Below are 13,577 nucleotides of genomic sequence, written 5' to 3' on the forward strand. Positions count from 1 at the left end.
AATTAATGCCCCTTTTTGCTCTTTCTCAGTTGCTTTGCAGTACTGTAGCTTTAGTTTTAGCAGACATTAAACTAATGTATACAAGTTAACCACATAAACTTAGTATCATAGATATTTCTGAAACAGTGTTAGGAACCCTGAAGTACTGTATTGTTCCATGGTGCAGCAATATTTTCAGTTTGGACATCTCTAATACTGTATGCAATTGGCATATTTAAATAATAGAAATGAAAAGTTATTAATTCTGCTTTAGCACTCTTACCTGTGAAATAAACCCATTTATCTGAGTTCTTCTAAGGTAAAGGTATAACTGTGCCCCTGAAGGACCAGGTGCGCAGCCTGGGAGTCATTTTGGACTCACAGCTGTCCATGGAGGCACAGATCAAATCTGTGTCCAGGGCAGCTGTTTACCAGCTCCATCTGGTACGTAGGCTGAGACCCTATCTGCCTGTGGACTGTCTCGCCAGAGTGGTGCATGCTCTGGTTATCTCCCGCTTGGACTACTGCAATGCACTCTACGTGGGGCTACCTTTGAAGGTGACTCGGAAACTACAACTAATCCAGAATGCGGCAGCTAGACTGGTGACTGGGAGCGGCCGCCGAGACCATATAACACCGGTCTTGAAAGACCTACATTGGCTCCCAGTACGTTTCCGAGCACAATTCAAAGTGTTGGTGCTGACCTTTAAAGCCCTAAACGGCCTCGGTCCAGTATACCTGAAGGAGCGTCTCCACCCCCATCATTCTGCCCGGACGCTGAGGTCTAGCGCCGAGGGCCTTCTGGCGGTTCCCTCACTGCGAGAAGTAAAGCTACAGGGAACCAGGCAGAGGGCCTTCTCAGTAGTGGCACCCGCCCTGTGGAACGCCCTTCCAGCAGATGTCAAAGCGATTAACAACTACCTGACATTCAGAAGACATCTTAAGGCAGCCCTGTTCAGGGAAGTTTTTAACGTGTGATATTTTATTGTATTTTTGCTTTCTATGGAAGCCGCCCAGAGTGGCTGGGGAGGCCCAGCCAGATGGGCGGGGTATAAATAATAAATTATTATTATTATTATTATTATTATACTCATTAGAAAAGTAGATCTTCAGTTTATGGAAAAATGAATAAAGAAAAATAGATGACTTCCCAAAAATATACTTCAGGTGAAATCCTAATGTACTTACTAGAGAATAAATCTTATGAAACATAGTAGGATGAACTTCTGAGTAAACATACACAGAACAGCATCGTACATAGTTTTGTTCCACAAAGAATACTTATCCAGAATTTCCTTCATGTTCAATCAGATGAGCTTGAAATGACAAGTGAAATTGATTAAAATAATAAGTACTGCTCTCTGTTTCATCTCATTAAATACTGGTAGGCAACTAATGTAAAGGTAAAGGGACCCCTGACCATTAGGTCCAGTCGTGGCTGACTCTGGGGTTGTGGCGCTCATCTTGCTTTATTGGCCGAGGGAGCCGGAGTACAGCTTCCGGGTCATGTGGCCAGCATGACGAAGCCACTTCTGGTGAACCAGAGCAGTGCACGGAAATGCCGTTTACCTTCCTGCCGGAGCGGTACCTATTTATCTACTTGCACTTTGATGTGCTTTCGAACTGCTAGGTTGGCAGGAGCAGGGACTGAGCAATGGGAGCTCACCCCGTTACGGGGATTCAAACCGCCGACCTTCTTATCAGCAAGTCCTAGGCTCTGTGGTTTAACCCACAGCGCCACCCACGTCCCTTCAGGCAACTTATGTATTTGCATGTAATGCTAAGCCAAACCATTGTTTAGTACAAACGAGAACACCTGCAGGCTCCCAGAGAGGAAGTTGAGGCAGCATTGCTCTTTCCTGGTTGTTCTGCTGCTGTGCTGTGTTAAGCCATGGTTTGGTTTAGCATGCAATCCAAGCCTGTGTTTGTGGTTTAGCTCTCTCCAGACAACCCACAAGATGCAACTAAGGCTTGTCATATGGCTTCCAGCTTGTGGTTTATCTAGGAGAGCTAAACCATGAGCCCAGGTTTGAAAGTAATGCTAAGCCAAAGCATGACTTAGGTCAGCAGAAGAGCAAAGTGGCTGTGATCTCTTCTGTGAGAGCCCACACATTTGATCCTTCCCACTCTGCCATGATTCGGCTAGCTGGTATGAGTTTTGTAATCATAAAAACTGACCTCTTAGTGAAAACCTTTGCTCCAGCTGGCAAAGATCAGGAACTAATTGTGTCAAGCTACTAAATATGGAACTATGTCTCCTTCTAGCACATTAATGACACATTAATGGCACAATTTCAAGGGAAATACTTTTAAAAAGAAAAAAGACACACTGTTAAACTCCACTCTTCCCTTTCCCCTTTGACATTGGCACTAAGTCAAGCTGAGTGAGAGATGCTTGAAATGCAAGATCACCTCTCCCCACCTGTGCAGTCTCACTGATGTTAGAATTAGGCACTCCACATGTGTGGGCAGCACACATACAACAAATATGGCTGCCACAAGTTTGGGCCTACATTAAAACTTAGCTGATCATAGTATGGCTTTGCTCCAAAGAGTACATATTAGGACTTGAAATTTGACTTTTGGCTTCTTTACACATTACGTTTTTAGGCATACACAAAAATGTTTTCAATGTATCTAATATGTCAAATGGTGAATGTGACAAAACATGCATTGTGAAAATATGTGCATTATATTTGTACAATCGTCAGGGAGTTAGGGTTAGCCGGAGCTGCCTTGGAAGCGTACGTTCAGTGTCAGACGAATGTTTGCTCATATGTAATGTGTGAAACAACTATTTCTTGGGGATTAAAAAAAAAAATCTGTATGTCTGGAGAAGCAGGCACCTGGAACTATAACACTAGCATAGCCATAGCATTTTCCCAGATCTAACTTGCACACCTGCTATTAGCCAAAATTTAATAGACCTGGGAGATCTGGTCAGAGATCTGTATTACCTCATTTAGTTTGGCCCTAAGTAGGCATGGTGGGTAACTTGTGATCTTCCTGAGTAGCCACAAGCCAATTATAGCCTCAAGTAAAGTCATAAAGGCTGCTGTTGTGCCATCATAAACAAATAAAATCTTTAAGCTTGTTAATTATTGAGTTGAGTTTACCACACCAAATTCCTGAGCTACTTATGTGGAAGCCAGTTCTCTTAAAACTGAATGGGGCCAATCTTCAAATAAAGATAAGGATATTGAAATGATTTGCAGCGCAACCCTAATCGTGTTTCATCAGGAGTTCAGCTGGTGTATTTAGAACTGGTGTAGTACTTAATATTAATTATGTCAAATTATTTCCCTCGCATGTAGGCTGAGTAGCTAACAAAAGTATTACAATGACTGTAGGATACTTTGACATCTGTGCTGTACTTATAAGAGACCTGCAGGCCAAAACATGTCCATTGTAAAAAAAAGTCCACAAAGTTTAACACAGAATTACAAAATCAGTAAAACAAACACTTTTACTTGTCTGCCTGCCCACACATACTGTCCAATACAATCCTGTCTGCATGGAAATAAGTCCTGTTGAGTTCAATAGCACTTACTCCCGTGTAAATGAGTATAGGGCTGCAATCTAAGTTAGTCCTGTGTGTCTTTCTTTCTTTCTTTCTTTCTTTCTTTCTTTCTTTCTTTCTTTCTTTACATCTCTTCATCATTCATGTTCCCAAAGTGGGTAATGATCATTTAAATGCTATAACAAAATCAAAATAAGCAAATTTGCTGTAAAGCACAATATAAATAGTAAGCCAGCCTAAAAGGCAATAAAAGAGCTTCCCTCTCTTGAGGTTTACAGAAATTGCCGCGCTACTTACCTCAAGGCAATTCTTGTTTGCTTGAGGCAACTAAGTGGTGACTATTTGCAAGCATGGTTTAACAACATTTATACCGTAATGTGGAGATCGTGTGATTGAACACAGATACTTTAGTGCTATGAAAATCTTATATTTAGTAACACATGCTTGGAATTAACTATGTTTTTAAAAAGTGTAGGCCAGTTTTAAGATTTACTAATTAGCAGTTGTATTTAAACAGAACATTCAAATGGAATATATCTTTAAGGCTGTAATCCTATGCATACTAATCGGAAAATGGAGTAAGGATTGCAGAGTCACTTGGGAGAAGGACTTACTGAATTCTGTGGGACTTTCTTCTGAGTAGATAAGGATAGGATTGCACTGTAAGTAGCTTTTGGCAGTGGGGCTGTTTTCCTTTTATCACCTTGTTATTCCAGATGCTGAACTGTAAGTAATAGCATTTTATTTCTTGAAAACAAACTGATCTTAGGTGAGTGATAAGCAGATTTTTACATCTCTGACCACCCAAAGCATTCAAATTCCACATATTTTAAAGCAGCATAATAGTGCAATCCCATACATGTCTGCTCAGAAGTAAGTTCCATTGAGCTTGAGGTAAGTGTTATAGGAGTTCAGTTTTAGCAAAATACATAGGATTTCAAGCTGCCTACCTCTGAGTTGACGTATGTATTTTCTCTTAACCTCCTCTCTCCAAAATACAGAATTTGGACCATTGTGCATTATTTGAACTTTTTGAGCCCTTGTAAACTTGTAGAAAATGCAAGATTTGTTTTGATATCAAAGAATTCTAAAGTAAGGAGCAGAATGCCAAATCACTGTATAATGTACACCCATAGCAGAATCCACAAAGTTCAGTGAGATTTACCTACCCAAGCGATAATGACTAGGATACCACCACGAGTTACTATAAAATTTACACCAGTGAAGTCCATTGGGTAGATTTGAGCCTAATTTGCTTCAAAGGTGCTTATGGGGATATAAACTGGGATTCCCCTGTATATGCTGCCCCTGAACTTCTTGAAAGAAGAGCAGGATACCAGTAAAGTAAATAAACAGATGAAGTTAATGTGTTTCTTTTAAAAAAAAAATGTGTTCAGCTGCATGTAATGTTTGGAATTGCTTTATAAAATTAATAAGTGAGCATTTTGTCTCCCTTCAAATGTGTGCTTGTTTCTCTGACAAAGAAGCTTCTTTTACTGATTCAGTTCTGTCTCACACGTGATTAACTTTTGTGATGATGCAGCTGGTCAGATCAAAATGATATGTTCTTACGCATGTTTCCTTTTAAAGCATATATATATATATATATAAAACATACCTTGGCTGAAAAGAGATTTCCATGTTGACTGCAAAGAAAAGAAAGACCTCCATCTATTTCAAAAGTAAACGAATGTGTTGGCTGTGTGTAGGGAGTACTAGTTAGGACTTGAATGACCTGACTGGCAAATCTTGCACTTATCTGGCAAATCTTGCGCTTATCTTTGCAATATGTAAATTCTGGGACAAATTTTCCTCTTAAACTGTCTGTGAGGTTGCTGAAGAGCTGAAAAACAGGACGTTATCATTTGGATGGTATGCAGTCAGTTTAGGGTCGATTGCTGCAATATTCCCATAGTTGGTCATCTGATCTGGTCCAGCCTGGGGCCTGATCGAAACTTCAAAAGTAAGGAACTCTAAGCCTAGGCTGTCCCAAAACAAAGGATAAATTAGACTTTAAAGGAGCATCAGTGGTTGGTTTGTTTCTCCACTTTGCTGGGCAAAATAGCTTTTCATGGCTTCAACCTGCATCTTCCGGTGGTGAAAGGAGGCTATTGTGAGGCCTCTTCTTAAAAGGGCTTTCCAGGAACCAGCATCTTTCCAGTTTCTGCTTAGTGGCAAATCTCTATCTTGTGGACAATGTGATCAAACTGGTGGAGACTGTTCTCCAAATGTTTTTGGACAATCTGGTAGACACATTTCAACCTCCCTTCTGTTTGGTTCCTGTGATGAATGATCTATGCCAAGTAATGGAAAGGATGAGCTGGATATTTTGATCTGTAAAAGATGCCCTCTCCCTCTCTTCTTTCTATTGGGAGCACATGTAACTTTCAAAGTGCTGAAAAGGTGCTTGGAGTTGGTCATGGGCTGAATTATGGCTAAGAAACTGAAGTTGTGGTCGGACAAGATAAAGGTCAGTAAGGTTATCAAACCAAGAAAGTGGTGTTTCTTTTTTACATGTGATGCCAGCAACCGAGAGGGAGGGGAGGGGAAAGGGAGAGGTGGCAGGGAAGTTGGCTCAGTGTAGCCACATTGGATTGGCTCCGCCACTGTGCCCACACCACACCAACCTCCCTGCCACTTCACCCCTCTTGGTTATCTGCAGCGACCTCCACATTACGAAGCCGTACTCTGCCGGCCACTACTATATGCAGTTAAACTATGTGCTGTACTACTGCACGATGGTCCTTCCCACGCTGTTAATGAGCTATTAATGAAACGGGCAGATTAAAAATCCATGTGCTGTTTCTTCCCCCCCAAATATTTTTAGTAAATAGTGTTTTGCCAGTCCTTTAGGTCAGGCATCCTTAATTTGTGAGTCTGATCCATCAAGCCAAACACAACCCACCAGTCCTGTACAGGCCCAGGGCTGTTGGAGAAACAGAACAATTATTTAGTCCAAAATAGATAAACATGCACTCACTAACACCCAGTTCCAGGACAAGGTTTTCAGAAGGCAATGTCAAGTTGACAGAGGGGGGAAAATATTTAGCCACCTAACGCAGAAAAGGCACTGTGCTACCTATGTCTCATCGCTACTTGTACTTCAAAAGTACAACAGGTAAGAGGATGGCTGAAGATTGCAATCAGGGACTTGCAGTAGAATGCTAAGCCTACTGATTAATATAGGCTATGCGTTTAATGTCAAGGTCTCAGAGTGAAGCATAAGTCAATCAGTGGGACTTTCTTCCGGGTAAACATGGTGGAGATCTGCAGAACTATAAACACACACATGAGTTGTGTCATATGAATCTATTATAATTAAGATGAAGGAAGTACTGCAAAAAAACCCATTAAAACTCACTTGTCACCTTTACACTGTTAATTTTGATTACTACCTGCAATTTGATCTTCAGTGAACTTTGACGGTGAACTCATTTTCCTGTTTAAGGGCATAACTGAATGGGGTCAGATGTGTTCTGAGTTCACTGGTTATGCTCCCTCTGCTGACTCCGCAGCAGCACAGCAAAACAGCAATGGATAGGAAGAAAGTCAGGGAGAAACAGTGCAAAACAGGAGCATAGCGGTTGACCAGACTTAAACAACAACACAGCACAAGGCAGACTATGCATACATAATGGTCCATGCTAGCTGGGTGGAACTGAAAGGAGTATGCAATGCCCTGTTTTCCAAGCTGATTTTAAATACATACATACATACATACATACATAAGGTAAAGGTAAAGATACCCCTGCCCGTACGGGCCAGTCTTGACAGACTCTGGGGTTGTGCGCCCATCTCACTCAAGAGGCCAGGGGCCAGCGCTGTCCGGAGACACTTCCGGGTCACGTGGCCAGCGTGACAAAGCTGCATCTGGCGAGCCAGAGCCGCACACGGAAACGCCGTTTACCTTCCTGCTGGTAAGCGGTCCCTATTTATCTACTTGCACCCGGAGGTGCTTTCAAACTGCTAGGTTGGCAGGCGCTGGGACCGAGCAGCGGGAGCGCACCCCGCCGCAGGGATTCGAACCGCCGACCTTTCGATCGGCAAGTCCTAGGCGCTGAGGCTTTAACCCACAGCGCCACCTGCGTCCCTACATACATACATACATACCTGCGTCCCTACATACATACATACATACATACATACGTACATACATGCATGCATTCTATATTCTGACCAAATGACAATTACATGATATTTACATTACTATAACATGGTATTAACTTTACTTTATGAATTTTGAGTCTATGAAGATAGTAAATATATTTGCAGCATGCTATTGGCCTGCTGTGTGTAAGGGTAGATATGTGCATAGGCTGTCTGCTACTAGCACTGCAAAATGGAAACTAGCACAGTACTGGCCTGCAGCTAGCACAGATGTGAAACGGAAAGCCAGACTCAGCCTATCCCCAGGGCTATCCCTTATGTCACCATGGCCTTCCTGGTGCTGATCAAATGGTTAAAAAAAGAACAGCTTGTATGTCATTGTCATAATAAAAATCAACCTAAAATCCATATACCCTTCCTTATTATTTTTGCTCTCTTTTTGCCTAGTTGCATCTCTAAGAATTTCCTTTTTTGTAACTTTTCCTTTACTGGTTTTGTAAAAACAAGTATTAAATCAGGATGTTGTGTCTGCTTCTTTGTAACAGGTCTAGGGACAACATTCTGTACAGTATTTTCATCTGTTTGTAGGGAGCAAATGTCTAGAATGCAGTGCAGCAAGCCATTCAGGTTAACAGAGAGTAAGCATGGTTTATAGAGTAATTTGTGAACAGGGATTGAGCGGGGGCGGGGGGGGAGAGGTTGGTACCATGGTGATCTCTTAGGCATGATTCTTTTATTTATTTAATATATTTATAAATCACCCTTTTCCTAGGCTAATTCACAACAAATGAATTAGATCAGGCTAATTCACAACAAATATATAGACATCACAATGCAAACTGTTGTGAAGGGGAAAGTGTGACTTTTCCTCCTCCTAAAGCTCCTTGTGAGAGAACTTTAAAAGTTCATGGCCAATATTCCCTGATCCTAATCCTACTATTCAGGACACTAGAAATTCTATGTAAACTATAATATTAGAAACAACACTGGGGATGAGAGCTGACAACTCATCCAAGCAAATGTCAAATATCTTCATTAGGTTTTTGTGTATGTGTGCAAATATTAGTTGTTCCTACAGAACACTTTTAACTGCTTCTCTGTTACAATGCTCATCCCTATAAACCGCTAAGAATTTTGTTGTTTACTACGTATCTGTTTTTCTTCGTTCTTCACTTATTTAATAACATTTACATATCGCCTGAATGTAGGAAAATTGATTGTAAGCTGTTTATAAAACCTCTAAGTGGTTTATGGCAATTTTAGGGTGTGTGCTCATCTTAAACTGTCTCTGTACATTCAGTGACTGAATACTTTTGCAAGACAATTTCTATTACTCTTTGGAAGTTGGAGGGGGGAAAGACCCTTCAGATTATTAGAAACCAGGACTCCAATTTCAGGAGCCAGTATTAATATTATTGTTTATTTAAGTTTTAATCCTGCATGGAGCCAAATAATTGTTTAAAAATATTGGGTGGCATCTAATTTTTAGAAAACCAGGTGCCTGAAACATTTCCAGAGAAATTAGTTTTTCACACCCATTATCTATATCTCGAGTTAAGTCTCCATTTCTACATTGTGTTAATCCTTTGTTACATTTTATCTAGCCAGCTACTAGTTTTGATGTCCCTTCATCTATTTCCATATAGGCTTTTGGATGATTAGCAAGCACAATAACTGTTGCTTTAGTGCATTGCTGAATAAAGCCTGCAGTGTTTTTAAAGAACAAGGTGTTCCTTTTTATTTTTATATAATGCTGTGCTCAGTAAATTACTTGCAGTAATTTCTAGTCATATAATTGCCGCAGGCACCTAGATGATCCCATTATGATACAGTCCACGTTCCAAATATATTATGCATTTTAAATAAATACACAATCTAATTTTATTTCTAGATAATTTCCAGATTTTTTTTCTGATATGCGTCTGTATTATTGACACCCTAGTTCGTTTGCACCATTGCAGCTACCTGCTGCGCCATAATGCCATCATGTTTAATGACACCAGACTGCTTGACTAGCTGTACTCATTTCTAGTTCATTGCATTTTCTGTCATAAGGAGGCTGCAAACTTTGGCCATAATTTTGGTATCGGACAGAATTTTCTCACTGAATACTTGAAACTTGGCCAAAAGGATGTGGTGGTCCAGATTGCTTTCCATCCATCATCACAGATAATTGTTTGTTTCTCAGATTGTGGTCTGAGAATGTTAAACCTATAGCTTAAAGTCCCAGTCAACAATTAATTTTAGACAGTAGCTATATTTTGAACTGATTGAGGTCTGGGGGGCCAGCAGCACTGGTTCCACCCACCACCGTGCTCCCAGTGAAGTAGAGTTACAGGCAAAGAAGGGCTCTTGAACTGATTCCTCCTTTGTGTGATTAAGCAGTTTAGAAATGCTTATGAGTGAGTAAGTGAGTGAGTGAATGTCTTACCTTAAGATTCCATAAATGCCCTACTTCAAGCAAATACCTGACCACAATGGCAAATCTCTGTGACATTTGGACAAGCTTTGTTGCATCAATATGGGACTCTTGCAATGGACGAGAAGAAAAGTGTGGTTGTGATGGAGTAGCAGATGATGGATCCCAACATGGATGGCTTCCACGATGCGGTAAATCAAACAGTAGTGCTTCAATGTTTGTGGACAAGGTGGCAGTGCAGCTCACAGGCTTCCATCCCCATCTTCCCACAAAGTTAAACTGACTTTATTTCATGGCTTTTCCTCAAAGAGTTTTGTGAAGATATTGAAAATTCTCAGCTAAACAAGTCCGCTTCACAGAACTACATAATTTCTAGGCTCTAAAGAGATGGGGAGTGGCTGTTAAATCGCTTTAAGTTACTGCTTTGCAAGGAATCCTTTCACCTCTCCTCCTTCTTTGAGCTCCTACTCCAATTTTGATTTAGCATGTTCTAGAATTAGTTAAGCTATCTTTGCTGAACAACAGTACCACCATTCAAAACTTTTGACTCAAAAGTATAACCTATACCAGGCACAGGCAAACTTGGCCCTCCAGATGTTTTGAGACTACAGTTCCCATCATCCCTGACCACTGGTCCTGTTAGCTAGGGATGATGGGAGTTGTAGTCCCAAAACATCTGGAGGGCCAGGTTTGCCTGACCTATACGTTCAGTACTTTTACCTGAATAAAGTGTGTTGTAATCGCTTTTTAAAAGCAAAACAACAGTATTTTTCCAACTTTCTCCTAGACGTGTTTACTCAGAAGAAAATCCCATTGGTTTCAGGGGAGTTTATTTCCAAAGTCGTATGCTTAGGATTGCAAACTTAAAGGCATGCCCAGACTCACCCAGGTCACAGAGGACATCTGCTCCCTTAGCAGTGGCACCAGCTACTGTGAAATGTTTGCATATGTCACAGAGGAAGTTAAAAGTTGACACAAGCCTCTCCTCCTTATTCTTATAACGTTATACATGATAAAATATTGCTGTCTTTCTCGCCAAAAGCTGCTTAGAAAAAGGCATAGTGGTGTTAGCTGGTTCAAAGTAAACAGAGTCAGACAGGTTTTTATTACTTAAAGGTGTAAAGTCCACACATGCCAACAGGTCCCAAGTTCAAATGAAATACCCAAGCTAAGTAAGCCTCTCTTTTTTACTACTTTTACTCTTTTTTAACAAGATTAGTTCTAATCTTGGGTATTTTGTGGTTCTAATTCAGCTTTCCCCAAGCTGGTGCCCTCCAGATGGGCTCCAACTTGCCTCATCCCTAGACATTATCCACGATAGCTGTGGCTGACAGCAACATCTGGAAAGCACCAGGTACGGATAGGTTGTTCGATTTAAGCAGTAGCCTATATGGGAGGGGAAAACTACCACCACAACCCCAGGGAGCATAGGACCCAACTCCTAGGGGTTGAGGTGCCTTTGCCCCCCCCCCAATAAAATATTTGAGGGGGCGGGCCCCCGATGTTGATGGGCATTGCCATTCAATTGGTATGTGTGACTGATTATGTGAGGTGGGGCTTGCCTGGGTCCCCTGATATTTTATTCAAGTTGGCACCCCTGCCAGGGAGGTTTGCCTGGGGTCTTCATATTTTTAGGTGCCAGGCAAAAACGTTCCTCTTCAACTAGGCTGATTAATATTCTGCAGCCTTTTAAATGTGTCTGTGGGGAGTGGGGTATTCTTGTTTTGTTGTTTTGGTTTAATTATTTACTTGTGTTTTATCTTGCAATTTATTCTGTAAACCGCCTGGAGATCTTTTGATGAAGGGATATATATACATTTAATAATGATAATGGTGTTATAGTGGTAAAGTGTGTATGTTCAGAAAACTATCTAGGTGGTCTCAGCCAGTAGCCCTTTCAATGTTATATATTAATTCTGGACTACACTGCAGACGTCTTGTAAGCGTTCCTAAGAAGAAGTACTTAGGCTGCCATTCTAACCCCACTGATGTGGAAGTAAGCCCCAATGAATTCAGTAGGACTTATGTCTAAGTAGAGATGGTAAGGACTGTGTGGTAAATGTGCTTGAAATGCACACATATCAGGTGTGGGGAACTGTTGAGCCTCCTGAGGTATCTGAATTGCAATACAGTCATACCTTGGGTTGCGCGTTTTTGGGTTGCAGACCACGCCAAACCCGGAAGTACCGGAACAGGTTACTTCCGGGTTTCAGCGCTCACACATGCGCAGAAACACAAAATGACATCATGCGCAGAATCACGTGACGCATGTGCGCAGACGCGGCGCTGCGGGTCATGAACATGCCTCCCGCACAAATCATGTTCGCAACCCGAGGTATGACTGTAGTTCAGAAGCTTCTGGAGGACCAAAGTTTCTCCACACCTTCACTGTATAAATGCTTGCTTTTATTATTGTTAAGTAGGACGCAGTATAACCATTTCCTTTTGCAATTCCCTGATTATTTTATTTTATTTTATTTTTCATCAAGGTTTGGTATTGTTCCAGATTTACTGTGTCAATCTGGAGATTATTTTGCTAGGTGGCTAGAAAAATTATGTGTCTTTTCTCATGCCAGTAGTGAAACATATGAGGCAGCCTTATACTGAGAGTATTTGCTCATGTAGCCCGGCATGGTATTCTGTGATGAGGTGCCTCATCACTGTCTCAGGCAGGCAGGGGAAGGGGGATTTCCATCCCTGCTACCAGAGGGAAAAAAGAGATTATACAACAGATAAATTAAAACCATCCAAGTCAGAATAAAAACCAGAGATAATAAAAATAAGTTCTCCTAACCAGTCCTATTTTGAGGCATGGGCTTTTTGCAAAAGTACATTTTGTTTTTAAAGAACAGCAATATATCACTCAGATACTCACATTTTATCCAATGGAATGATGCAGCAAGTTTCCCTCAGGGTTTCTATGCCTCTTACTTTTTGAGCTTGCGAAAACCGAAGTTGTGTTTTGGCCTTGCTATGTTCTCTGTTTTTGGTTAGCTGTGGATTGGCAATTTTCAGGGCACAAATGCTGGCTGGGATCCAAAGAACAACTGCTTATTATGTCCCATGTATGCTTTTGACTCGTTTCTTAAACAGTGCTCTCTTACCCAAGCTGCATGGTAAATGTGGGTTGTTTCAAAAGCCATTACACATCTGGCATGTGTGCGCGCACGTGCGCGTGCCAAAGTATCTCTTTTTGGAAAATGGACTTTCTATTTTGATTTCATCTATTTATCTGTTAGAGGTGGGGAATAAATTTAATTATGTTTGCATTTAAAAGGGAACCTAATTAATCCACACTTTCTGAAGCAATATGCAAACTGAAAAACAGCCATCCTTTGAAATTTGCATGTCTTCAAATTTTGCAATGCAGATCGCCTACCAAGTAACATCAACAAAAACACATATGCTAGAGTAAAGTATGCACCAAAAGCTATATATTACTGAAAATAATAACAAGCGGGTTGGACTAGATGATCCTCAGGATCCCTTCCAACTCTATGATTCTATTATTCTAACGTACTATATTAGAGGAAATTGCTTTGCAGAAATGTG

General features: G+C 41.0%; 1 protein-coding gene across 4 annotated transcripts in view; it reads left to right on the top strand.

The window, feature by feature from the left end:
• Positions 1-13,577, top strand: part of PPARG (peroxisome proliferator activated receptor gamma) — a 62,512-nt gene that overhangs the window by 24,510 nt on the left and 24,425 nt on the right. The window contains exon 1 of one of the 4 annotated variants that reach the window (XM_079967301.1): positions 9,935-10,216. The exons of the other annotated variants lie outside the window; for them this stretch is intronic. Coding sequence (XP_079823427.1) covers positions 10,084-10,216 — 133 coding nt within the window. The 5' untranslated portion in view covers positions 9,935-10,083. Of the gene's footprint in view, positions 1-9,934; positions 10,217-13,577 lie in introns of those variants that run through there. 4 annotated transcript variants of the gene reach the window in all.

The sequence above is a fragment of the Podarcis cretensis genome, assembly GCF_951804945.1.
Source record: "Podarcis cretensis genome assembly, chromosome: 2".
NCBI classification, from domain to species: domain Eukaryota; kingdom Metazoa; phylum Chordata; class Lepidosauria; order Squamata; family Lacertidae; genus Podarcis; species Podarcis cretensis.